A 25,504-nucleotide genomic window follows, 5' to 3' on the forward strand; every position below is an offset into this window, starting at 1 on the left:
ATTCAGCCTTAAAAGGAAAGAAATGTAGACACATGCTAAACATGGATGAACTTTTAAGGACATTATGCTAAATGAAATAAGCCAGTCACATGAAAGACAAATACTATGATTTTACTTGTTACTTATATGAAGCACCTAGAGTAGTCAGATTCATAGAGACAAGAATGTAGAAGTGTAGAATGGTGGTTGCCAGGGTCTGAAGAGACCAGGGAATGTAAGTCATTGTTTAATGATCATAGAGTTTCAGTCTCACAACATAAAAAAGTTCTGGGTATGGATGGTGGTGAAGGTTGCACAGCAGTGTGAATGTACTTAATACCACTGAACTGTACACTTAAAAATAGTAAAGGTGGCAAATTTTATGTATATTTTACCACAATAAGAATCAAATTGGGGGGCACCAGGGCGGCTCAGTCAGTTGAGCATCTGACTCTTGATTTTGGCTCAGGTCAGGATCCCATGGTGGTGAGATTGAGTCCTAAGTCAGGCTCCATGCTAGAGGTGGAGCCTGCTCAAGATCTCTCTCTCTCTCTCTCTCTCCCTCCCCCGCTCCTTCCCCACTCGCTTGAGCTTCACATGCGTGTGCTCACTCTTATCTCTCTCAAAGATACATACATACGTACGTACATACATACATACATACATACATACATAAGATGTTTTAAAAATCTTACTATAAAAAAGAGAAATAATTTTAAAAACAGTAAATGAGGGTCTAAATTTGGGTACTGGAACCAGAAAAGCTTCACAATTAACTGGTTACGGACGGTAAGGAAGGTGGACAATTCCACAGAGAAAATGAGATTTGAAACACAGATTACTTTTGAGGATCATGCTTTCTGTAAAGAATATAATGGGATAAATGTTGTCTTACTTACAAAATTCTGAATGAAGATGCTGACAGGATCTTTATGTGGAGGTGTGCTATAGTTAAATGGAGTGCTGGTCTGGAACTCAGAAAGGAGACCATGATAAGAAAGAATTTGAGGAGTTGCCTATATAGAGGTGCTAGTTAAAAGAGGTGCACAGAGATTTCTGTGATAAAGCAGGTGGTAACAAAAGAGAAGATATCATTTGAGGAAGATAAGAAAATGAAAAAGCAGTCAGAAAAGTGGGAGAGGAAATGACACCACAGTGCTGTGATAGCTAAAAAAGTGAAAATGGTCCGTGATGCCTAAAATTGGATAGATAAAAGAGAGTTAGGGATGACAGCTGGATTTTACTTAAAGTCATTCGTTTGCAGTCAAGAGGTCTGTGACCCTTAACAGAGTGGTTTTGGTAAAGTATCATGGAAAACCAGGGTTTTATAAAGTTCATACCTGTTAGGCTTGACTGTACAAAGCGAGCTGGATTAAAAGGAGTACTTGATTAAAAAGACAACCAATGGGGCGCCTGGGTGGCGCAGTCGGTTGGGCATCCGACTTCAGCCAGGTCACGATCTCGCGGTCCCTGGGTTTGAGCCCCGCGTCGGACTCTGGGCTGATGGCTCAGAGCCTGGAGCCTGTTTCTGATTCTGTGTCTCCCTCTCTCTCTGCCCTCCCCCGTTCATGCTCTGTCTCTCTCTGTCCCAAAAAAATAAATAAACGTTAGAAAAAAAAAATTTAAAAAGACAACCAATAATGAAGTCATTAGAGTTTTCTAGGCATGAGATGACAAGCTTCTGGATGGTTAAGAGTAGGGACTGGGTAAAACATGTAAAAGAAGCATTTTGAAAGAATAATCAATGGGACTCAGTGGTTGAAAGAAAAGGAATAGTTAAATCTAATTTTATGTTTTTAAGCCTTTGAATTGATGTGTAGTGATGTTATTGATAGAGATTTTGGAAGAGAATATCATTTAGAGGAATGATGAATTAGTTTCACATACGTAGAAAACAAGTTACAGTGAAGGACTCCATAGATTTATGGAAACTGTTCAGTGGGGAACTAGTAATGCTGAACTTAAGAGATCACAGAATGGTAACACATTTGGGTTGGTCACAAAGAGGCTTTGGTTTAATTAATGGAAATGAGAATGATTTTTATTTGATTTAAATTAATGTAAGTCTATGTTATAAGTTAGATTAGGTGGGAATCAGGAATGATTTGCAAAAAAGTAGCTCAGATAGACAGCAGTAGAGTTCTTTCATTTCTTTGTTGGCCTGATTTTGAATGTGGCAAAACAATGAAGCTTCTATGTTGATGATTTTTAAGTCCTGCACTTCTTTTCTTATTTCAAATGGTAGACTTTTATTAGAAGCCTGTTACCTCTAAGCTTGTAGTGGCTAGAGAATGAACCAGTAGATGAATTGGAGACATCATCATCTAATTTTATAATTATAATAGTTAAAAGACAATTTTACTTTGGAACATTTTTTTGTCATTTATCATAAAGTTAAAAATTGAATTAACCTTAACTCTTTTTTTTTTTTAGTCACTAAATTTGCCTGAGGCTGTTTTCTAAATATTTTGTAAGACCTAACTGAATAATCGCTTCCTAAGAGCTCTTTGAACACCAGCCAGTAAAAGGACCAACAGCTATCAAACATTTATATAGCAGCTGCTTTATGTTGTAGTGATTGTTTGAAACAGAGAGAGAAAAGGCCCAATATTCTATTTTTAACATAAATATGTAAAGAATAGGTAAATATTTGGTAATATAGTACAATTTTAAAATATACAATAATATTTTAGTATACAATTTCATATCCTTAAAACTGAGAGAGCTTACAAAGGAAGAGATTTGAAAATGGCATGATCCAGTTAATGAAATTCTACTAGTTTCAAGACAAATACCAATTATTGTATGTATTCTTTGGGGGCACAATTTGTCAAGTTTCCAGACACACCTCTTCTTAGAAGGAGAGGGTTGTAAGCAAGGCTGGTCACTAGACTGTACTCACCCTTGGGTAATTGTAGTGAGGAAGTCTTTAGGGTGCTACCAAAATGAAGCTTCACTGTTAGATATCATAATCCTGGCAAATTCAATAGAGTGTCACAGGTCGTACCCTGGAAAACAAACAGCTTTTATCTTTTTTATAGCATCAGAGACTGTGTTCTAAAAAATGATTTAATTCCCCAGATGTTATATCCTAAAATATTAAATGAAAAGTTGGATGATATCTTCAAGGGTTTGAGTGTTTTAATTTGATTATGCAATGTATATACTTTTTAATTACATTTATGTGATTTGTTTGCTTTCCTATAGAAAAATAAGCCTCCCAACCCACCAGCCTTTATCTTCATGATTGATGTTTCATACAGTAACATCAAGAATGGACTTGTGAAGCTCATATGTGAAGAACTGAAGACTGTGCTGGAAAAACTTCCAAAGTAAGGGAACTGCCATTATTTTTCTAATTTGCACAATATTACTGAATTAATTTATTGGCCAGAAAGCAAGTGCTGAATGCCCCGTGGATATCTTTTGCTAATGAGGACATTGGGTAAGTATTTCTAAATTAAACAGCCACCAGCTCGTTGAGTCCTTAAAAAGTCAGAGTTATCTTTTGTGCAAAGCAAAAGAAACAAACTGATAAAAATTAATGCTATGGTAAACAACATTCAGAGTACATTTTAATTATAAGGAGAATCCCAACAGTGTGCTGGGAAAGACTTTGGAAGTCTGTTATCCACTTTCAAAGGGGCTGGTTTTTCAGTGGAAACTGCTAGTTGTGACATGTGGTAGGTAGAGTTCTAAGGGATGCCAGGAAACTGTACCGTTGTCGTATGGCAGACGTGGTAGCTTTTTAGGCAAATTTCCTTTTTTCCTGTATTATACACTGTCAAACCCCTTTGTCACTTTACTGCTTCTAGGTCCTATGACTTAAAGCATAAGGTAGATCACTTTCCTTGCCACAACAGGGAGCAGTGCACAAAAGGAAAGGTGGAAAGGTATTTCAGCAAACATGGCTATTTTTCATAATATACAAACTAGTTATTTAAGATGGGAGCTGCCATCCTGTAAGGAGACCTGGGAGTGGAGAAAGTCTTCCTTTATGAGAGGAGACATGCTTAAGAAAATAAAAGAGTCTAAGAAATATCATCTGAAACCTAGTGTCTGTAGCAGTCTCAGCATCTTCCACCCCTCCGTATCTCCTGAGTGATCTCTGTTCTGAAAAGGGATGCTTTGAGGGATGGGCTATCCATAGCCCTTAGGGCTCCCTGAGTCCTTGGGTGTCCATTCCTCTATATTCATTCCACATGTGGCTGCTGCACTGGTGCATGTGAGGCTCAGATGAATGAACTCTGGACCTCCCAGGAGTAGTTTTGTTTGTATCTGTGAAGCTAAAGTCATAATATTCTCAAGGATGGTTTGGAAAAGCAGTTGGGGATGTTTAAAAAACATTGAGGTGATTTCAAACTGAATTCTAAAATGAAGAATGAGCTGGGAGCAAGTTGAAGATGGGGCATAAGAAAGGCATGTGATGCCTGCTGACACTTTGTGACTCTAGTTTCTGTTACTTCATTCTCCCGGATACTTGAGAACTGTGGACTTTCTGCTGAATAGGACTTACTTTATAATAGACTTCTCTCACAGGGCTGTTTTAATTCTAAATCTGAAGTTGGAGCTTGAGTCATATGAAAGAAAAGTATCATTTCTGGAAATGGTGTGTGTCTCTTTCTTTCCCTTCTCTCAAACTGGTTAAATTAGACTATGCTATTCTCATGGTTACCTTGCCAACCCTTAGCTCCTTTTCAACACAGTGCTGATATGAAGTGTATAACCTATTGATATGAGTTATGAAATCACACTCCTTCCTGAGATGTCATTATGACTTATATCTCATTGGAGAGCAGATTGTGGCTTCAGCAAAAAGATAGGAGAAAACAATAAAACGATTTTAAAACAAATCTGGTTGCTTTTTTTCTTCCCCAAAGTTTATTTTGGGATCTGTAGATATATAATTTTATACTTTTTATTGTAAGATAGCCATCAGTTTGATTTACTTCTTTGAACCAGGTAATATGCCAAATAGTGTTTTTAAAGCACAGTATAAGTCTTGATTAATGTCTAAGGTATGTTCATCTCTTAGCTGATCTTTTGAAAAGTAAAGGCCCCATTCTTTACTATTTAACTTTGAATTTACATCTTTGATTTTGCCAGATGTCATTTCTGTCTGACTTCTCTGAAACAGGAAAGAAAAGATTTGAAATATCTTATCTGTTGTTCAGATCAAGCAATCGGGTTTTTTTCTTGTTGTTTTTAATGCTCCTGCACCAAAAATGTTCAAAATGCTTGACTTAGGAATATTCCAGTTCATCCAGTTACTAACATCTTCAGTTTTGCTCTGTCGGATTCATTCCATTAAAATAATAAGGACAAGTGTCGAGGGAAGTGGTAATTGAAAAACAGAAGAAGAAACACATGTTGTTTTCTGTGATATCCCTTATATACCTTTATAAAATTTGCATAGAATTAATATGAAGGAGAGGCTGAGATTTCATTTTCTTCTGTCATGATTTAACAAGGCAGTTACACTGTTGAAAAGAAAATTTTAAGATAGTTCTTTGTTTCTCAAACAAATTGAAACAAATATGTTCCCATGAAAACATGTTATAATATTTTGCAATAATGTGAAATGTTCTGATTAGATGTTTTTAAAAATGTTAATTTAGATTTTAAGTGAACCCTGTGAATCCCAGGATACTCCTTTCCCATCACTTGAAAATGTTCAAATCCAATGGGAAATAGCAATCCAGACTCTTCTCTGTAATTTTTCTTTTGTGTCTTTTGCCTTAATTGACTCTAAATTAACTATTAAAAGAGAATAAATGCCCTTGGGATTTGCCGGACATTTATCACCTTATGTAATAAAAGGTTTACTCGGAAATGGGAGCTTAACCAGTGGTGCGCTGGTAAACTGGATCTCAAATAAATAAAGCCTTTACTATAATGTTTGCTCATTCCTGTGGTGTAAAATATGTCCAGCCGTGCTGATTTTAAACTAGCAAGGCGGCATCACTAAACAGGAGTTGGGAAAAGATGCATACAATCAGTTTATCAATCTGGGCTCTAACTTGCCATCCTAAATAAATACAGCATTTCACCTTCATGATAATCATCCTGAGCAAACCTCTAATTCTTTGAGTTATACTAGACCCTTCAGGAGCAGGGAGCATAAACTTTGAGACTTTATTAATTTATAGTCAAGGATTCATGCTATGTTAACTAACAGGCACTATATACTAAGAACCCAGTGAGAATGATTTGTAGAAATTTAGAAGAGGAAATAACTTCTGGTTGGTAGCATCAGGGGAGGTTTGAGAGAGGAAGAGTATCTGTGCTTGGTCTTAAAGAGTAAAATTCTAATGAATAGGGGGGCAGGGAGAACATGAGTACAGTATCATATAATGGTTAGTTGCATGAAATCATCCAGTTTAGGATATTCAAGGGTGTGTGTGTGTGTGTATAAGTCTGTGTATGTGCAGTTACAAAGGATTAGGTACTATTTCTGAAAATGTTCTAAGAGTCCATAATATAAACATTTACCAAGTACTTTTGGAACGGATTATGAGGATCTATTTAAACTGCCCACCCATTCATGAAGGCCACAATGAAGAACAAATACCTTCAATTAGCAAAGGAAGTAGAGAAGATATAAAGAGTTTAAAGTCAATAGTTTGTCATCATGTACTCTGCTGAAATTGGGAAGTCTGCAGTGGGATCAACAATTTGAACTTCAGATACTTTCATCTATGTACTTCATTTTCCTTTCTCTCATACTCGAGTAACTATGCTATGTACAAAGTTTAGGAGCTAAGCATACTAGGTTCTTTTTTAAAAAAAAAATTGTCCCTAAGCAAAATAAGTTTTACTGATATCTAAGGATCAAAGAAAACGGCATGTATCTTTTGTGTTCGTCATGTCATTGAGCACTGCTGTATACACCAATGAAAATCAGGAAGTGTTGTTGGAAGGGGGAGGGGAAGGGAGACAAAGAGAAACCTGGGTAAACATTAAAGAGAGTTTAGACCACTCAATTCAAGTGTAGACTTAAATAAACATTCATGCCTTATACTCTTTTCAGGAAGATTAAGGCCTTATCTTGGATTTCTTTAAAAAATTTACTTTTTAGGGTGCCTGGGTGATTCAGTCTGTTAAGCGACTGACTATTGATTTCAGCTCAGGTCATGACATCACAGTTCCTGAGATGGAGCAGCATTGGGCTCTGCGGTGACAGCACTGAACCTGCTTGGGATTTGCTTTCCCCACGCCCCCCCACCCCCGTGCTTGCACGTGCACTGTCTCCGTCTCTCAAAATGAATACAGTTTTAGAGTTTTTATTACTTTTATTGTCTTGCCAAGACATCACAAATGTTTACTTAATTAGAATTATATCACCAATTCATATATGTGACTTTTTAAATATATTTACATTATATGTTTATATGGCATATAGCTCTCAAAATCTACTCCAATTTCTATTGCGATTCTCTAGAATCTGTAAGAAAAGAATCACACAGAAGGAGCAAGTCCTTTCTTGATAAAAATAGCTATCCTGTTTGTAATCTGAATGTGCCTTTCTCTTGCTTCAGATGTTCCATTTGTTCTTCTGACCTTGTTGTGACTTCTGAGAGAACTTTGTTTATAAAGAATGTAATAAGCCTAGCTTGTTTATTAAAAAAAAAAAGCACATCTTGTAATTGCTATGGATTGAGCATACATATATTAAAGAAATAAATATTTTAAAGAAATGTATTTTCATATCTGTTTGATTTTTTTTTTTTGCCTAGAATTTTGAGAATTTTTTCCTTTATCAGCTTACTTATTTTTGTAATATCCCCCACCCCCTACCGTGACTCAGTATTGTTTATATACGGTAAACATTCATTAAGAGCAAAACTTTAAACATGTCTTCCATTTATTTTATAGAAGGTATACTTACTGAATTTCGGATAGAAACATGTCTCATAAATATATGAAAGAACTTCAAACACTGTGTTTTTCTCATAGGGAAGAGCAAGAAGAAACTTCTGCAATCCGAGTTGGTTTTATCACATATAACAAAGTGCTGCATTTCTTTAATGTAAAGAGTAATTTGGCCCAGCCTCAGATGATGGTGGTGACTGATGTTGGAGAGGTCTTTGTTCCTCTGTTGGATGGTTTCCTTGTCAACTATCAAGAATCCCAATCTGTGATTCACAAGTAAATATCAAGTATTTTATAATTTAGATAAAAATCAGGGATCTGTTCTGAATTATTTTGACTCAATCACATGTTGTTTTGGCATTAGCAAGGGAGTTTTAATGTATGGATTGTAAAACTCTGTCATTTATGTTAGTTCTATTTTAAATGTACACCAGTATCTAGAAGGAAGAGTTTTTTTTTTTTTTTGATACACTCAACCAGTCCCTTCTCTTTGCTAAAAAAGTTATGCAAAGGAAATATTTTCTGCATATTGATGAGTCTATTCAATGATGATGGTAATAGCTAAAGATATAGCTACTGTTCCAAGAATTAATGGTCTAAGAGGTCAAATATGTAAATAGTGAAAAAATATTTACAAAGAGTGTGCTTTTGTAAATGTTACAAATAAGTCATAAATTTTGGTTCCAGAACGTATCAAGATATCATTCCCTTAGGGATGACCTGTGAAGGTCACCCATAGGTGTTCAGCATAAAATAAAACCGTATGTGTTCAGGCTTGAAATGTTAATGACTTATTTCTTGAAGTTTATTACAAATATGCTTAACACTTAAAACCTTTTACTCATTCACTTATTACAGTTTATTGGACCAGATTCCAGAGATGTTTGCAGACTCTAATGAGAATGAGACTGTCTTTGCTCCTGTCATCCAGGCTGGCATGGAAGCGCTAAAGGTGAGAAGTCTTTTTTAATTGCTAATAAATAAATTTTTAAAACCAGACACACACATACACACACACACACACACACACACACACACACACACAGGAAGTTTCATCTATGAAAGAAATTACAGCCTTCATTAGAGCATGTAGTTTGCTAGAGGCACGTTCCAAACTTCCCTACAAATCTCAGGAGGAAAATGGCCAAAATCATGGATTGCTCCCAGCATTTACATTCCAGAACTGTTATCATCTGAGTAACTGATTTTGTCAGTATTTCCAGTTTAGCTCCTCCCTTTGGCTTTTATATGAACTTTATATGATCTATTTTATTTTATTTTTTTAATTTCTTTTTAGCGTTTATTTTTGAGAGAAAGAGCGCAAGCAGGGGAGGGGCAGAGAGAGAGAGAGAGACAGAATTGGAAGCAGGCTCCAGGCTCTGAGCTGTCAGCACAGAGCCCTACGCAGGGCTTGAACTCATGAGCTGTGAGATCATGACCTGAGCTGAAGTTGGATGCTTAACTGACTGAGCCACCCAGGTGCCCTATATGATCTATTTTAAAAATACTTCAGCAGTATCAGAACTACCAGATATGAAGGGAAAAATACCCCTATTATCCTCTCCTTCCTTGGGGTTTTCAAACATGCAAGAGCAAGCAAGGCCTCTGACAATGACAGATGTGAATGCCACACAGGGCATTGATGAATGCCAAAAGCAGATGCGAGGTTGGCCATGTCTTCACTTGGGGAGCCGGGCCCTAATGACTCTGGCCATTTTCATAGTAATAAAGACAACAATCTGAAGAAGTCAAAATGATTGACAGGTACTGACTGTTCATCATTATTACCTTAGCACAAGAGTCAGATCACTTTAGCCTGCATAGCTAGTTCCTAAAAACTTATTTTTTAATTTTATTATTAAAGTTAAATTGAAATTAACTTCTAAAATATAATGGCTATTGGTAATAACAATAGCAATAATAACAGCAATAGTAATGCTATAAAACTGAATTTATGAAACCCTTCCACATAAATTTTGTGTCTAAACATTGTGGTTTGGTTTTAGTACACTGATTCTTACCTGGATTTTCTGATCTTCAGGGTATTTACTCTTGCAGATGTCCCTCAAAAAGCCTCAGAATACATGTCAATTTAACATAAAATTAAAAATAAATTTTACATCATAAAGTGATTTGGACATGTTAGGTCCATGTAGTCGAAACCAACAGTGATCTTGGTTGAACTACAGAAAGACTTGAGAATTCCTATTTTATTCCACATTACAAAAAGCAAATATTTTCTATTTCAGTTTGAAAGTGTTTTGTTGTTGTTCTCTCTTCCGGTAAGGTGTCTAGAACTGCCATGTAAATTTCCTGATTTATGATCATTGTACATGGCCAAACGAGTTTTTCTACTCTCAGATATTAGTACAGGGAATTGTATTCATGTGCTAGTGCCTGAGAGGAAAGATGAATGGATATCCATAAGCCAGTGTATCAGTTAAGGCAGTAGAGTGGAAAGGAGAATATGGGCATGTCTTCTAGAGCACCGAAGTTCAGAATCCCAGCTCAACCCCCTTTTTTTCTGAAAGGGAACAATACTGTCTTGTAACAATGGGTTCACACTGGCAGTACACAAGAGGTCTAGAGGCAGCTTTGAAAGAAAAATATAGGTGCATTCCATGTGTCCAAAATGTGATGTTCCTTATGATGCATTACTGCAAACCCACTGTGTTGGTAATAACTGTAATGTTCTTTGAGACTGCTCATTCACCACAGCTGGAGCAGTCAGTAGTCTCAGTGCTCATGCAGCAGAGCCCAGTTCCTTTCATCCGGTGGATTTTTGTATCTTTTGCATGTTATTTTTTGTTGTATTTGCAATTCTTTTGTTAGAGTAACGTATACTTTTACACTGAAGTTTAAAAATGAGAAGAATTCATATCTAAATGTAGCAACTCAGAATAACTTCACAAATATCAAAGTTAATAAGTAGATTGTTCTTACAAAGTAGAAGAACTATCTTTATAAAAGGTAAAGAATTGTCTTATTAAAAAGATAGGGAACTGCCTATAAAGTGACACTGTTGGACATCATGTTGGTGGCAGTTGCTGTCATGTGCCTGCTGGCAGAGCAGACCTTGTTCCACCAGCACATGTCTTCATGCAGAGCAGAATGGTGCTCCGCTCTGTACAAGGGTAAGGGACACAGTAACTCCTCAACTAAGGAGTCACAGAGTCATGTGTTAAAGGGTGGCTACATTTTTAAAATGCAGCTTTCTGGCCCCACTCCTAGAGATTCTAATTCATTAACTCCTCAATTTGTTCTACTGATCATCCATATTTGAGGACTACCAGCACAAGGAATTATTCCTTCTGCAGTCTCTGAGAACATCCTCGCATTATGTTAACTCACCAGCAAATTGCCTGACCCATACCTGCCCCGTACAACTTTGTATGTTACTTTTGTACTAGGAATGCTTTCACTTAACCATGATTTAACATCTTGCCCTAAGCTTTTCATTAATGGTTAAATTAAGAGCAAACACTAAGAAGACAGTTTCTTCCTTGTGTAGAACATTAAATGAAGATATTATTGCATATTAATCAATTTCTTACATGTAGAAAGATTCACTGGCTGGTTTCCTAGAGTCAGATTTTATAAGCATTCTAACTCTTAATGTTTCTTCTAGCCTCAACTACCAAAAAAGATACCAATGATACTTAGGGTAAATTTTCTAAATTTAATTCTTTTCTTTCCATGACTACCTTCCTGATTTCTAGTTCTTTACATTTGCTTTGGTGATTCCATTGTATATGTATCTTTAATCTGTTTCTTCAAAACTTTTTTTGAGAAAGAGAGAGAGCATGGGAGTGGCAGAGAAAGAGAGGGAGAATGAATCTTAAGCAGGTCCGTGCAACGTGGAGCCTGACGTGGGGCTCAATCCCACGACTGTGAGATTATGACCTGAGCCAAAATCAAGAGTCCTTCACTTAACTGACTGAGCCACCTAGGTGCCCCTGTTTACTCAAAACTTTTCTATAAATAATAGATAGTTGATAAAAAAAAAAAGATTAATGAAAAAGTTTCCTCTGCATCTGCCAGAAAGATTCTGGGTCATTATAATTCATTGTACAAGAGCAGAAACTGCTGTAATATAATTGGAGCGTGTCTGCAGTTTGTGTTTTCTGCCTTGTAGCAGCTTTATAGGTTTGGATGAAGACAAATTTTTCCAAATAAGATCAAAATGTGTATGCATGTGTGTGCGCACACGTGTACCTGGTGTATGTATGATTATCTACCTCTGACAGTGAAACTATCTCATCATCTTTTTAGGTCCTCTATGGCAACAAGCAGTCAGACTTAAATTTGGGTACCTTGTATACAAGGGCACTAAAATGCTTGCCTGAAGTCAGTATTAGACAAAGAGCTAACATTTTTGAGAATTTGCAGGGTATTATCTAAATATTAAGGAGACCTCATCATTTATTTACTTGTTCTTTCAATCAAGAAAGATTTATTAAATGTTTTGTGAGGCATGTCAGGACTACTGTTTCTACTTCTAAGTTGCTTACAGTGTGCTAGAAGAGATGTAACTCTGTAACACAAGACATGATATTTATTGCTTGTATTCCTCAAAAGGTGGGGGGAGGAGAGCAGAGAATAATTTTGGAAAGCCCAGGGCTGTGGGTGTTCAGCTGAATTGCTCAGGGTATTATGCACAAGAGGCCAGAGGTGAGAGTTTCACCCTCTGTGGACAGGGAGTAGAAACTGAAAGAACATCCAAATGTAGGCGTTTTTATGTGTCCAAGTGAAGACATTTTAGAACTGGACTCCCCCATTTGAATTAGAGCTTTATTTTCTACTAGATAGATGCCAAGTAAAATCCATATATAATTAGCTGTAATAAACTTCTTGAAGCACAGAAAGTAGACAAAAATTAACAAAAAACATGTGCTGATTTGTCACAAAGATAAAGAGGGAAGATTTGGAAAATTCTTATACATACTTTCTCAAAAGTCCCTGAACTATTCAACTGCAGGGTTTGATACACTTTTTAATGTTGCACATGCTTCTATGATCGCAGCATCTTGTTCTCTAGTGTCTTTTTTCCACAGTGTTTCAAAATCTGCATCTCTTCTCAAAATTTGACACTCATAACTCAAATATGTGTGAATTTCTGGCATTGTCTTTTAACTTGGTCAAACAATAGTTTTCTGAGTTACTTATTACTTCTACCAGAAAACTAAATAAGTAGTATTAGGCAAAAAATGGGAAGGAAGTGGCCTTTAATGGTTATGCTTCAAATGTATCACTAATTGGGAAATTTATCTTTAATGTATCTTCATGTATATCTAAATTTGATTTCCAGTTGATGCATCACAGCATTTCTTCCATTCCCTCTAAAATTTATGGAGCACCTATAGAGTGAAAGTTCTAGACCCTGTAGGGCTTGGAGAAACTCGCTGTAGAAAAATCAAGGTCCTTTCTTTCTCATGAGCCTGTGACTTATAGAAGATAGTCAGACACATAAATTGTGATATGGTGTTAAGTCTTATCTGCAAAGTAGAGGGAGGACATGGAGGTAGAGACAGCCAACTCTGTTGAGGGTGATATTAACACATCTGTCAGAGGAATGGACATTGGAGTTAAATTTTGAACAATGGGTTCTCCAGGCCAGCCTTTCTCAAACTGTTTTCCATTGTAATAAAAATGTCATATGTCATTGTCATTTATCAATTCTATATGATACACTTGTGTGGGCACAATAAGATTTTGGTAAAAACATAACATTTTATAGGGATGTAAGGCATTAATGCCCTAGGAACTTTTTCTTTTATTGCTACTTACAGAAGATTTTGTAAGTATGCGATTAATGAAATTATAAATCTAAAATTAAGCCATTATAATTGGCTAATGAATTATAAATAAATACGGTTACTTTATTTTTCTCAGTATTTGACTTTGTTTTCTTAATGAGCCTGATTTTTCTCGATGAGTAATCTTAGCAAGGCAATTATATATAGTTAGTTATGATTAACGCCATGTACTGGGTCATTGAATTCTCTCAACAATATTTTATATAGTTACTATTTTTTCTATGTTGCATATTAGGTAACTGAGGTTTAGAGAAGTTAAGTAATTTTCCCAGTATCACTTGGCTAATAAAATGGTTGGGACTCTTATCCATGCAGATAGGAACCAGGACTCATGCTCTTAAGTACTGTGGTATACAATTACAACTTGTATGAGCAGAGACTAGATGGATAGAAGTGAGGGAATATCTAGATGGATTGACAGTGAACTCCTTAGAGGAACTGGGTGGACCAGCCAAGAAAAGCTGGGGAGAAGATGGACTTTTAAAAAATGTTCTAGGGGCACCTGGGTGGCTTAGTCAATTGAGCACTTGACTCTGGCTCAGGTCATGATCTCACGGTTCCTGAGTTCAAGCCCCACATCAGGCTCTCTGCTATCAGCACAGAGCTTTTTAGGATCCTCTGCCTCTCTTCTGCTCGTTCTCTCTCTCTCTTAAAATAAATAAATGACGGGGCGCCTGGGTGGCGCAGTCGGTTAAGCGTCCAACTTCAGCCAGGTCACGATCTCGCGGTCCGCGAGTTCGAGCCCCGCGTCGGGCTCTGGGCTGATGGCTCAGAGCCTGGAGCCTGTTTCCGATTCTGTGTCTCCCTCTCTCTCTCTGCCCCTCCCCCATTCATGCTCTGTCTCTCTCTGTCCCAAAAATAAATAAACGTTGAAAAAAAAATAAATAAATGAACTTAAACATTTTATACCTTTTCTGCTACTTCAATTAAAATAACTTTCATAACAATGAAATACATAACAATACTTTCATAACAATGAAAGTGATATAAATGAAAAAATTAGTCATAGAATTTTAAAACTTTAGCATGTTTTTTTCATTATTGCCATAAATTTTACCCAGGTCATGGGAACTAATGTGTCTTAATTGGCCACAGTGTTGTTAGCATCTTTTTCCTATGTATGCATGTAGGGTCACTATCTTTGCTTCTTCACTCATCCATGCCTTTGTTCTCATTTACCTGTGTCGCTAATTTGTAGAAGTAGAAGACTAGTGCAGCGATAAAATCACTGCTCACTGCTGGGCATGACGAACCCAAGACGGGGCATGGGTTATGCACCCTTCCCCATGTGTCAGCTGTGACCCCCACCTCTGTGACCCACTCACCACACATGTTGAATGTCACTTAGTGAGACACATTAGGACAGGGCTAACCTTGAATTTTATCCATTTGTATTTTAGGGAAGTAGGCACAAACTCACATGTCTTATTAGTAATAGCAAATAATTTACAACACATCTTACCGCTGACCCAGACATACCACTGTGTGCTGCTAAACCCGTCTTTTGCACACAACAGCTCCAGGCCAAGAAGAGGGAGAGATGGATTCCAGGCTAATGGAACAAAATGTGCAAAGATGTGGAGGTGTATAAAGCACGTGGTATATTCCAGGAAAGCAAGAAGCTTATGTGGCAGCAACTTCCCCTGAAAGGGGTGGCAGGGGTGAGGAAATGTAGAGATTAGACTTGAAAGGTATATTCAGGCTAAACTCCAGAGGGCCTGGAAGGGCAAGAGGGTCACTGGCTGTGTGACCTGGGGCATAGTGGATGAGCCTCAGTTTTTTTTTAGCCTTAGAATGCAGAAAACAGTTTCTTCTCCACAAGGTTGTATTAAATAAGAAATGTGTGTGAAGGGCCTGGCACAGAGCTAGCTGCACACAGCAATTGCTTGCAGCAACCCATCTCACTTTTTTTTTACCCTTCCTGTTCCCACACAGATAAAGGAATGTGGACTTTATCACATAGTAGAAAGTCTCCACGATTTTTAGGGAGAACTGCCCCATACATGATCAGAACAGTTAGCTTTATTTCAGAGAGTGCCCTGGCAGCAATATGCCAGGATTTGGAGAAAGGCAAGATTGGAGGGGTCAATATAATGAATCATTTAATCTCAGTAAATTTTGCTTAGTAGATTACTTCTTAGGTCCTTAAGATTTTAAATATTCTTAATATGGAATTGACTTTTGTGGAACCTAAGTTCATCTTTTTATTGCTTCCCAGGGACTACAGATACATAATCTTGATCACATTTTCCCTTTTGTCATTTTGTCTAATAGCTGGTTCCTTATATCTACTGTTGCTACGTTCATGTGCATTCTTCCTTGAAATACCACTTTAGGTTTAATCTATGTTTACCTAAAGGTTTCAAAGAGGAGCTTCTGTTGCATCATCATCCTAGGAATTCTTTTACTTTTGCATCATGGGATTCACTTGACCCTGAAAGTCTAGGCTAAACAAGAAAGTATTTTCCCTGTAGTACATCCTTTTTAGTTTATCAAAGCATCATGTGTATGGACCTACAATCAAATATTGGCTGTTTCATTTACAACTTATGTGACTTTAGGCAAGTCCCTCTCTAAGCCTCAGTTTCCTAGTCTATAAAATGGAGAGAATAGTACCTGCCTAAGGACACAACAGTTACTGAGAGGATTAAATGAGATATATATAGTGCTTGGCTCATAGAAAATACATGTATTTTAATTTATTTTCTGAGTCCCTTAAAAGTAGAACTTTCCCACCCAAAACATTTTCTGTAATTTTTTTTTCTTTTAGGCAGCAGATTGTCCTGGGAAGCTGTTCATCTTCCATTCCTCCTTACCCACTGCAGAGGCACCAGGGAAGCTCAAAAACAGAGATGACAAAAAACTGATTAATACGGACAAAGAGAAGGTATTTGTAAACAATGGCTCTTTGAAGTATCCATATGTCAGTTTGTAAAGGGGAGTAAAGAAAGAGGGAATGTGTCCTTTGAGTAAGAAAGGGAGAGAAGCTAAATGTAATGTATAAATCTGGGACATTGTATATTAACGAGAATATTTTGAATTGCAAATAATTTAAGAAATTTTATATTCCTAGAGAAACCAATGTCTGAAATAAACTTAAAATAAGGCCTCAAACTTTTCATGTATAAACTGTGTATGAGACTGGGATAATACAAATGGGAGAAATGGGGGGAAATGCAGGAAGAAGATAAAGGTAGAAGGAGAATGTAGCTGGGACCATATAATAGCACTCCTGAGACAGGAAATAGAGGTGCCTGATGCTCACAGTGTGCTTTGCTCAAACCCTCTGACAGAATCACCATGGGGTGGGGGGTAGACAAATCAATGGGAAGGATAAGACCAGGATATAGGCATCCAGCTACTGGCCACATAACACCAGACAGGTTGTTTCATCTAGGTCTGTAAAGGTAAGACAGCAATGTCCGTTTCATTAGCATTGTCGGAGGATCAAATAAAATTGCGTGCATATGCGTGCGCCCACACACACACACACACACACACACACACACACACACACACATTTCACACAACATGAGCCTGGCACACACTGGGTGCTCAATAAATGGCTGCTGCACTGATGATTACCGTAATTCATTCCTTCAGCCCAGTTCACTTGACTGGAAAAAATTTTCTTTCATTTTAAAAGAATTCAACAGAAATAAAAAATTGAAACCAAAAACATTTTGTGGTTTTCTTTTTCCCTTTGTGCATCTTTTTCTTCAGATACTTTTCCAGCCCCAAACAAATGTCTACGACGCACTGGCCAAGGACTGTGTGGCTCACGGCTGCTGTGTGACCCTCTTCCTCTTTCCCAGTCAGTATGTGGATGTAGCCTCTTTGGGTCTTGTGCCTCACCTCACTGGAGGAACCCTTTACAAATACAACAATTTCCAGGTAAAAGCCAGCAACACGTTCACCTCAGGTTTTTGTACTGCCATTTAACTTTTGGTGCTTAAATCATAAGAACGCTGTGCCCCCTTGTGGGTAACTGACAAATGTAAATCTAGAGCTAGTGGAGACAATGTATATGTGATTAGGCAATTGCTTTCTTACTCCCTAAGTGTTTGGGAACAGATTGAGCTCATTTAGTCTCAGAGGTGAATTTCAGTGTAAGCTTCCATGATGAGGAAACATATATTCTATATAAAAAGTTTAGTGTTTTAAATATATTTAAGATAATTGTTTTTAATTTTTTTTTAACATTCATTTTTGAAAGGCAGAGAGAGAGCGTGAATGGGGGAGGGGCAGAGAGAGAGGGAGACACAGAAACAGAAACAGGCTCCAGGCTCCGAGCTGTCAGCACAAATCCCGATGTGGGGCTTGAGCTCACGGACTGTGAGATCATGACCTGAGCTGAAGTTGGCCACTCAACTGACTGAGCCACCCAGGCGCCCCTGAGATAATTGTTTTTAAAAGTGACTGTGTATTTGTTTTAAATTGTTACAGTTTTGGGGTCAGTTCATTATACCTCTCTCTTCCAACCCTGGATTGAGAGAGTCATGAGATAGGAAAAATGTCAGCACTGTACAGACATATGTCTGAGGGCAAGTGGGCTTGCTAATGCTTTACCTTTCAATGTGACAAACCTGTATACCCAGGCACAAGGTGGGCATATTACAAGCTTCTCCTGTGGACAACTGTACCTTCAAAACTTAGCAAATTGAAAGGTAATAAATGTGTGCCTCCTGCAGGCAGGCTGCCTCCTCAGAAAGAAGATACAGAGTAGACTGAGCTATGTCCACCCAGTTCCTTTACTCAAACTTACTAATCAGATAAATCACCTGCCCTCACCTGAGAGGAAGGGGTCAGGGGAATGCCTCTAACTTACGTACCTATACATGGAAACATGGAGTGAGAATAAGTGTTCCCCCAACATAAATGATAAATGTTAATCATCATCTGTTTTTATTTATCATCATTAAAATTATTTTTAATCACCTAGTTACAGATTTATACGGTAAACTAATTAAGGGATTTGTTAAGGCCAAAGATTGCCTTATTTATCATCATTAAAATTATTTTTAATCACCTAGTTACAGATTTATACGGTAAACTAATTAAGGGATTTGTTAAGGCCAAAGATTGCAAATAAAATAAAATTGAAAAAGTTTTAAGAACCCTTTTTAAGACTTCTGGATAAGAGTTTTAATCAAGATTTAAAAAAATAAGGATTCTTATTTTAAATGTTTTGCTGCCATCTGGTGGGGATTGATGCTACTTTATTTTTTAGATGCATATGGATAGCCAACAATTTTTGAACGACCTCAGAAATGATATTGAAAAGAAAATAGGATTCGATGCTATTATGAGGGTTCGTACCAGCACAGGTAATTTTCAACTATACTGTTTTTCAGGTCTCCATTGGTAATTGTTTCCTATTCAAATTAATAACAGGCCAAAAGAGAAAGTAACAATAAATTAAATAGAAGAAAAATTCCCTTTTTCCTCATCATTAGGTTTCAGAGCCACCGATTTCTTTGGTGGAATTTTTATGAACAACACCACTGATGTAGAAATGGCAGCCATTGATTGTGATAAGGCAGTGACTGTGGAGTTCAAGCATGATGACAAACTTGGTGAAGACAGTGGAGCCTTAATCCAGGTGACTTAAAGCTTATTCCCATCTTTTGTGTTTTAGTTTTTTTTTTTTTTTTAATTATTAAATTAAACATATAATGATTTTATTAGAGAAAAATACTTTATTAAAACAATAGTTATAGAAAAATCATTTGATAAACTATTAAACAACTAAATTAAATTAAACAACTATTAACAAAAAGGAAACAAAATAAAATAAACAAACAAAAAGTCTTAGGAATAGAAATGTCCTTCCTTAACTTTACAAAAGGTGTTTAACAAAAAAAGTTATATACATGGCATTCTATTTTTTTTTTTATTTATATATGAAATTTATTGTCAAATTGGTTTCCATACAACACCCAGTGCTCATCTCAAAAGGTGCCCTCCTCAATACCCATCACCCACCCTCTCCTCCCTCCCACCCCCCATCAACCCTCAGTTTGCTCTCAGTTCTCAACAGTCTCTTATGCTTTGGCTCTCTCCCACTCTAACCTCTTTTTTTTTTTTCCTTCCCCTCCCCCATGGGTTCCTGTTAAGTTTCTCAGGATCCACATAAGAGTGAAACCATATGGTATCTGTCTTTCTCTGTATGGCTTATTTCACTTAGCATCACACTCTCCAGTTCCATCCACGTTGCTACAAAAGGCCATATTTCATTTTTTCTCATTGCCACGTAGTATTCCATAGTGTATATAAACCACAATTTCTTTATCCATTCATCAGTTGATGGACATTTAGGCTCTTTCCATAATTTGGCTATTGTTGAGAGTGCTGCTATGAACATTGGGGTACAAGTGCCCCTATGCATCAGTACTCCTGTGTCCCTTGGATAAATTCCTAGCAGTGCTATTGCTGGGTCATAGGGTAGGTCTATTTTTAATTTTCTGAGGAACCTCCACACTGCTTTCCAGAGCGGCTGCACCAATTTGCATTCCCACCAACAGTGCAAGAGGGTTCCCGTTTCTCCACATCCTCTCCAGCATCTATAGTCTCCTGATTTGTTCATTTTGGCCACTCTGACTGGCGTGAGGTGATATCTGAGTGTGGTTTTGATTTGTATTTCCCTGATAAGGAGCGACGCTGAACATCTTTTCATGTGCCTGTTGGCCATCCGGATGTCTTCTTTAGAGAAGTGTCTATTCATGTTTTCTGCCCATTTCTTCACTGGGTTATTTGCTTTTCGGGTGTGGAGTTTGGTGAGCTCTTTATAGATTTTGGATACTAGCCCTTTGTCCGATATGTCATTTGCAAATATCTTTTCCCATTCCGTTGGTTGCCTTTTCGTTTTGTTGGTTGTTTCCTTTGCTGTGCAGAAGCTTTTTATCTTCATAAGGTCCCAGTAATTCACTTTTGCTTTTAATTCCCTTGCCTTTGGGGATGTGTCGAGTAAGAGATTGCTACGGCTGAGGTCAGAGAGGTCTTTTCCTGCTTTCTCCTCTAGGGTTTTGATGGTTTCCTGTCTCACATTCAGGTCCTTGATCCATTTTGAGTTTATTTTTGTGAATGGTGTGAGAAAGTGGTCTAGTTTCAACCTTCTGCATGTTGCTGTCCAGTTCTCCCAGCACCATTTGTTAAAGAGACTGTCTTTTTTCCATTGGATGTTCTTTCCTGCTTTGTCAAAGATGAGTTGGCCATACGTTTGTGGGTCTAGTTCTGGGGTTTCTATTCTATTCCATTGGTCTCTGTGTCTGTTTTTGTGCCAATACCATGCTGTCTTGATGATGACAGCTTTGTAGTAGAGGCTAAAGTCTGGGATTGTGATGCCTCCTGCTTTGGTCTTCTTCTTCAAAATTACTTTGGCTATTCGGGGCCTTTTGTGGTTCCATATGAATTTGAGGATTGCTTGTTCTAGTTTCAAGAAGAATGCTGGTGCAATTTTGATTGGGATTGCATTGAATGTGTAGATAGCTTTGGGTAGTATTGACATTTTGACAATATTTATTCTTCCAATCCATGAGCAGGGAATGTCTTTCCATTTCTTTAAATCTTCTTCAATTACCTTCATAAGCTTTCTATAGTTTTCAGCATACAGATCCTTTACATCTTTGGTTAGATTTATTCCTCGGTATTTTATGCTTCTTGGTGCAATTGTGAATGGGATCAGTTTCCTTATTTGTCTTTCTGTTGCTTCATTGTTAGTGTATAAGAATGCAACTGATTTCTGTACATTGATTTTGTATCCTGCAACTTTGCTGAATTCATGTATCAGTTCTAGCAGACTTTTGGTGGAGTCTGTCGGATTTTCCATGTATAATATCATGTCATCTGCAAAAAGCGAAAGCTTGACTTCATCTTTGCCAATTTGGATGCCTTTGATTTCCTTTTGTTGTCTGATTGCTGATGCTACAACTTCCAGCACTATGTTAAACAACAGCGGTGAGAGTGGGCATCCCTGTCGTGTTCTTGATCTCAGGGAAAAAGCTCTCAGTTTTTCCCCGTTGAGGATGATGTTAGCTGTGGGCTTTTCATAAATGGCTTTTATGATCTTTAAGTATGTTCCTTCTATCCCGACTTTCTCAAGGGTTTTTATTAAGAAAGGGTGCTGGATTTTGTCAAAGGCCTTTTCTGCATCGATTGACAGGATCATATGGTTCTTCTCTTTTTTTTTGTTAATGTGATGTATCACGTTGATTGATTTGCGAATGTTGAACCAGCCCTGCATCCCAGGAATGAATCCCACTTGATCATGGTGAATAATTCTTTTTATATGCCGTTGAAATCAATTTGCTAGTATCTTATTGAGAATTTTTGCATCCATATTCATCAGGGATATTGGCCTGTAGTTCTCTTTTTTTACTGGGTCTCTGTCTGGTTTAGGAATCAAAGTAATACTGGCTTCATAGAATGAGTCTGGAAGTTTTCCTTCCCTTTCTATTTCTTGGAATAGCTTGAGAAGGATAGGTATTATCTCTGCTTTAAACGTCTGGTAGAACTCCCCTGGGAAGCCATCTGGTCCTGGACTCTTATTTGTTGGGAGATTTTTGATAACCGATTCAATTTCTTCGCTGGTGATGGGTCTGTTCAAGCTTTCTATTTCCTCCTGATTGAGTTTTGGAAGAGTGTGGGTGTTCAGGAATTTGTCCATTTCTTCCAGGTTGTCCAATTTGTTGGCATATAATTTTTCATAGTATTCCCTGATAATTGTTTGTATCTCTGAGGGATTGGTTATAATCATTCCATTTTCATTCATGATTTTATCTATTTGGGTCATCTCCCGTTTCTTTTGGAGAAGCCTGGCTAGAGGTTTGTCAATTTTGTTTATTTTTTCAAAAAACCAACTCTTGGTTTCGTTGATCTGCTCTACAGTTTTTTTAGATTCTATGTTGTTTATTTCTGCTCTGATCTTTATTATTTCTCTTCTTCTGCTGGGTTTAGGCTGCCTTTGCTGTTCTGCTTCTATTTCCTTTAGGTGTGCTGTTAGATTTTGTATTTGGGATTTTTCTTGTTTCTTGAGATAGGCCTGGATTGCAATGTATTTTCCTCTCAGGACTGCCTTCGCTGCGTCCCAAAGCGTTTGGATTGTTGTATTTTCATTTTCGTTTGTTTCCATATATTTTTTAATTTCTTCTCGAATTGCCTGGTTGACCCACTCATTCGTTAGTAGGGTGTTCTTTAACCTCCATGCTTTTGGAGGTTTTCCAGACTTTTTTCTGTGGTTGATTTCAAGCTTCATAGCATTGTGGTCTGAAAGTATGCATGGTATGATTTCAATTCTTGTAAACTTATGAAGGGCTGTTTTGGGACCCAGTATATGATCTATCTTGGAGAATGTTCCATGTGCACTCGAGAAGAAAGTATATTCTGTTGCTTTGGGATGCAAAGTTCTAAATATATCTGTCACGTCCGTCTGATCCAATGTCTCATTCAGGGCCCTTGTTTCTTTATTGACCGTGTGTCTAGATGATCTATCCATTTCTGTAAGTGGGGTGTTAAAGTCCCCTGCAATTACCACATTCTTATCAATAAGGTTGCTTGTGTTTATGAGTAATTGTTTTATATATTTGGGCGCTCCGGTATTCGGCGCATAGACATTTATAATTGTTAGCTCTTCCTGATGGATAGACCCTGTCACTATTATATAATGTCCTTCTTCATCTCTTGTTACAGCCTTTAATTTAAAGTCTAGTTTGTCTGATGTAAGTATGGCTACTCCAGCTTTCTTTTGGCTTCCAGTAGCATGATAAATAGTTCTCCATCCCCTCACTCTCAATCTAAAGGTGTCCTCAGGTCTAAAATGAGTCTCTTGTAGACAGCAAATAGATGGGTCTTGTTTTTTTATCCATTCTGATACCCTGTGTCTTTTGGTTGGCGCATTTAATCCATTTACATTCAGTGTTATTATAGAAAGATATGGGTTTAGAGTCATTGTGATGTCTGTATGTTTCATGCTTGTAGTGATGTCTCTGGTACTTTGTCTCACAGGGTCCCCCTTAGGATCTCTTGTAGGGCTGGTTTAGTGGTGACAAATTCCTTCAGTTTTTGTTTGTTTGGGAAGACCTTTATCTCTCCTTCTATTCTAAATGACAGGCTTGCTGGATAAAGGATTCTCGGCTGCATATTTTTTCTGTCTAGCACACTGAAAATCTCGTGCCAACTCTTTCTGGCCTGCCAAGTTTCAAAAGAGAGATCAGTCACGAGTCTTATAGGTCTCCCTTTATATGTGAGGGCACGTTTACCCCTTGCTGCTTTCAGAATTTTCTCTTTATCCTTGTATTTTGCCAGTTTCACTATGATATGTCGTGCAGAAGATCGATTCAAGTTACGTCTGAAGGGAGTTCTCTGTGCCTCTTGGATTTCAATGCCTTTTTCCTTCCCCACTTCAGGGAAGTTCTCAGCTATTATTTCTTCAAGTACCCCTTCAGCACCTTTCCCTCTCTCTTTCTCCTCTGGGATACCAATTATGCGTATATTATTTCTTTTTAGTGTATCACTTAGTTCTCTAATTTTCCCCTCATACTCCTGGATTTTTTTATCTCTCTTTTTCTCAGCTTCCTCTTTTTCCATAACTTTATCTTCTAGTTCACCTATTCTCTCCTCTGCCTCTTCAATCCGAGCCGTGGTGGTTTCCATTTTGTTATGCATTTCGTTTAAAGCGTTTTTCAGCTCCTCGTGACTGTTCCTTAGTCCCTTGATCTCTGTAGCAAGAGATTCTCTGCTGTCAGCTATACTGTTTTCAAGCCCAGCGATTAATTTTATGACTGTTATTCTAAATTCACTTTCTGTTATATTATTTAAATCCTTTTTGATCAGCTCATTAGCTGTTGTTATTTCCTGGAGATTCTTCTGAGGGGAATTCTTCCGCTTTGTCATTTTGGATAGTCCCTGGTGTGGTGAGGACCTGCAGGGCACTTCCCCTGTGCTGTGGTGTATAACTGGAGTTGGTGGGCGGAGCCGCAGTCAGACCTGATGTCTGCCCCCAGCCCACCGCTGGGGCCACAGTCAGACTGGTGCGTGCCTTCTCTTCCCCTCTCCTAGGGGCGGGGTTCACTGTGGGGTGGGGTGGCCTGTCTGGGCTACTTGCACAATGCCAGGCTTGTGATGCTGGGGATCTGGCGTCTTAGCTGGGGTGGGTAGGCAAGGTGCACAGGGGCAGGAGGGGCAGGCTTAGCTTGCTTCTCCTTAGGTGATCCACTTCAGGAGGGGCCCTGTGGCAGCAGGAGGGAGTCAGATCCGCTGCCGGAGGTTTGGCTCCGCAGAAGCGCAGAGTTGGGTGTTTGCGCGGAGCGAGCAAGTTCCCTGGCAGGAACTGGTTCTCTTTGGGATTTTGGCTGGGGGATGGGCGGGGAAGATGGCGCTGGCGAGCGCCTTTGTTCCCCACCAAACTGAGCTCTGTCATCCGGGGTCTCAGCAGCTTTCCTTCCCTTTGTCCTCCAGCCTTCCCGCTTTCTGAGCAGAGCTGTTAACTTATGACCTCCCAGCCGCTAAGTCGCGCTTGCTGTCGGAACACAGTCCGTCAGGCCCCTCCGCTTTTTGCAAGCCAGATTCGGGGGCTCTGCTTGGCCGGCGAGCCGCCCCTCCGCCCCGGCTCCCTCCCGCCAGTCCGTGGAGCGCGCGCCGCCTCGCCGCCCTTCCTACCCTCTTCCGTGGGCCTCTCGTCTGCGCTTGGCTCCGGCGACTCCGTTCTGCTAATCCTCTGGTGGTTTTCTGGGTTATTTAGGCAGGTGTAAGTGGAATCTAAGTGATCAGCAGGATGCGCGGTGAGCCCAGCGTCCTCCTACGCCGCCATCTTCCCTCCTCCCCTGTGTTTTAGTTTGTTA

General features: G+C 38.4%; 1 protein-coding gene across 4 annotated transcripts in view; it reads left to right on the forward strand.

Annotated features, from left to right (window-relative positions):
- The window catches only part of SEC24D (SEC24 homolog D, COPII component), a 113,176-nt gene that overhangs the window by 68,790 nt on the left and 18,882 nt on the right, over positions 1–25,504 (forward strand). For all 4 annotated transcript variants that reach the window (XM_040475009.1, XM_040475019.1, XM_040475027.1 and 1 more), the window contains 7 exons: positions 3,187–3,311; positions 7,936–8,127; positions 8,710–8,803; positions 16,438–16,554; positions 17,391–17,561; positions 18,898–18,994; positions 19,124–19,269. In XM_040475009.1, coding sequence (XP_040330943.1) covers positions 3,187–3,311; positions 7,936–8,127; positions 8,710–8,803; positions 16,438–16,554; positions 17,391–17,561; positions 18,898–18,994; positions 19,124–19,269 — 942 coding nt within the window. The remainder of the gene's footprint in view (positions 1–3,186; positions 3,312–7,935; positions 8,128–8,709; positions 8,804–16,437; positions 16,555–17,390; positions 17,562–18,897; positions 18,995–19,123; positions 19,270–25,504) is intronic.

Source organism: Herpailurus yagouaroundi, unplaced genomic scaffold, assembly GCF_014898765.1.
Source record: "Herpailurus yagouaroundi ecotype Mexico unplaced genomic scaffold, PumYag 28, whole genome shotgun sequence".
NCBI classification, from domain to species: domain Eukaryota; kingdom Metazoa; phylum Chordata; class Mammalia; order Carnivora; family Felidae; genus Herpailurus; species Herpailurus yagouaroundi.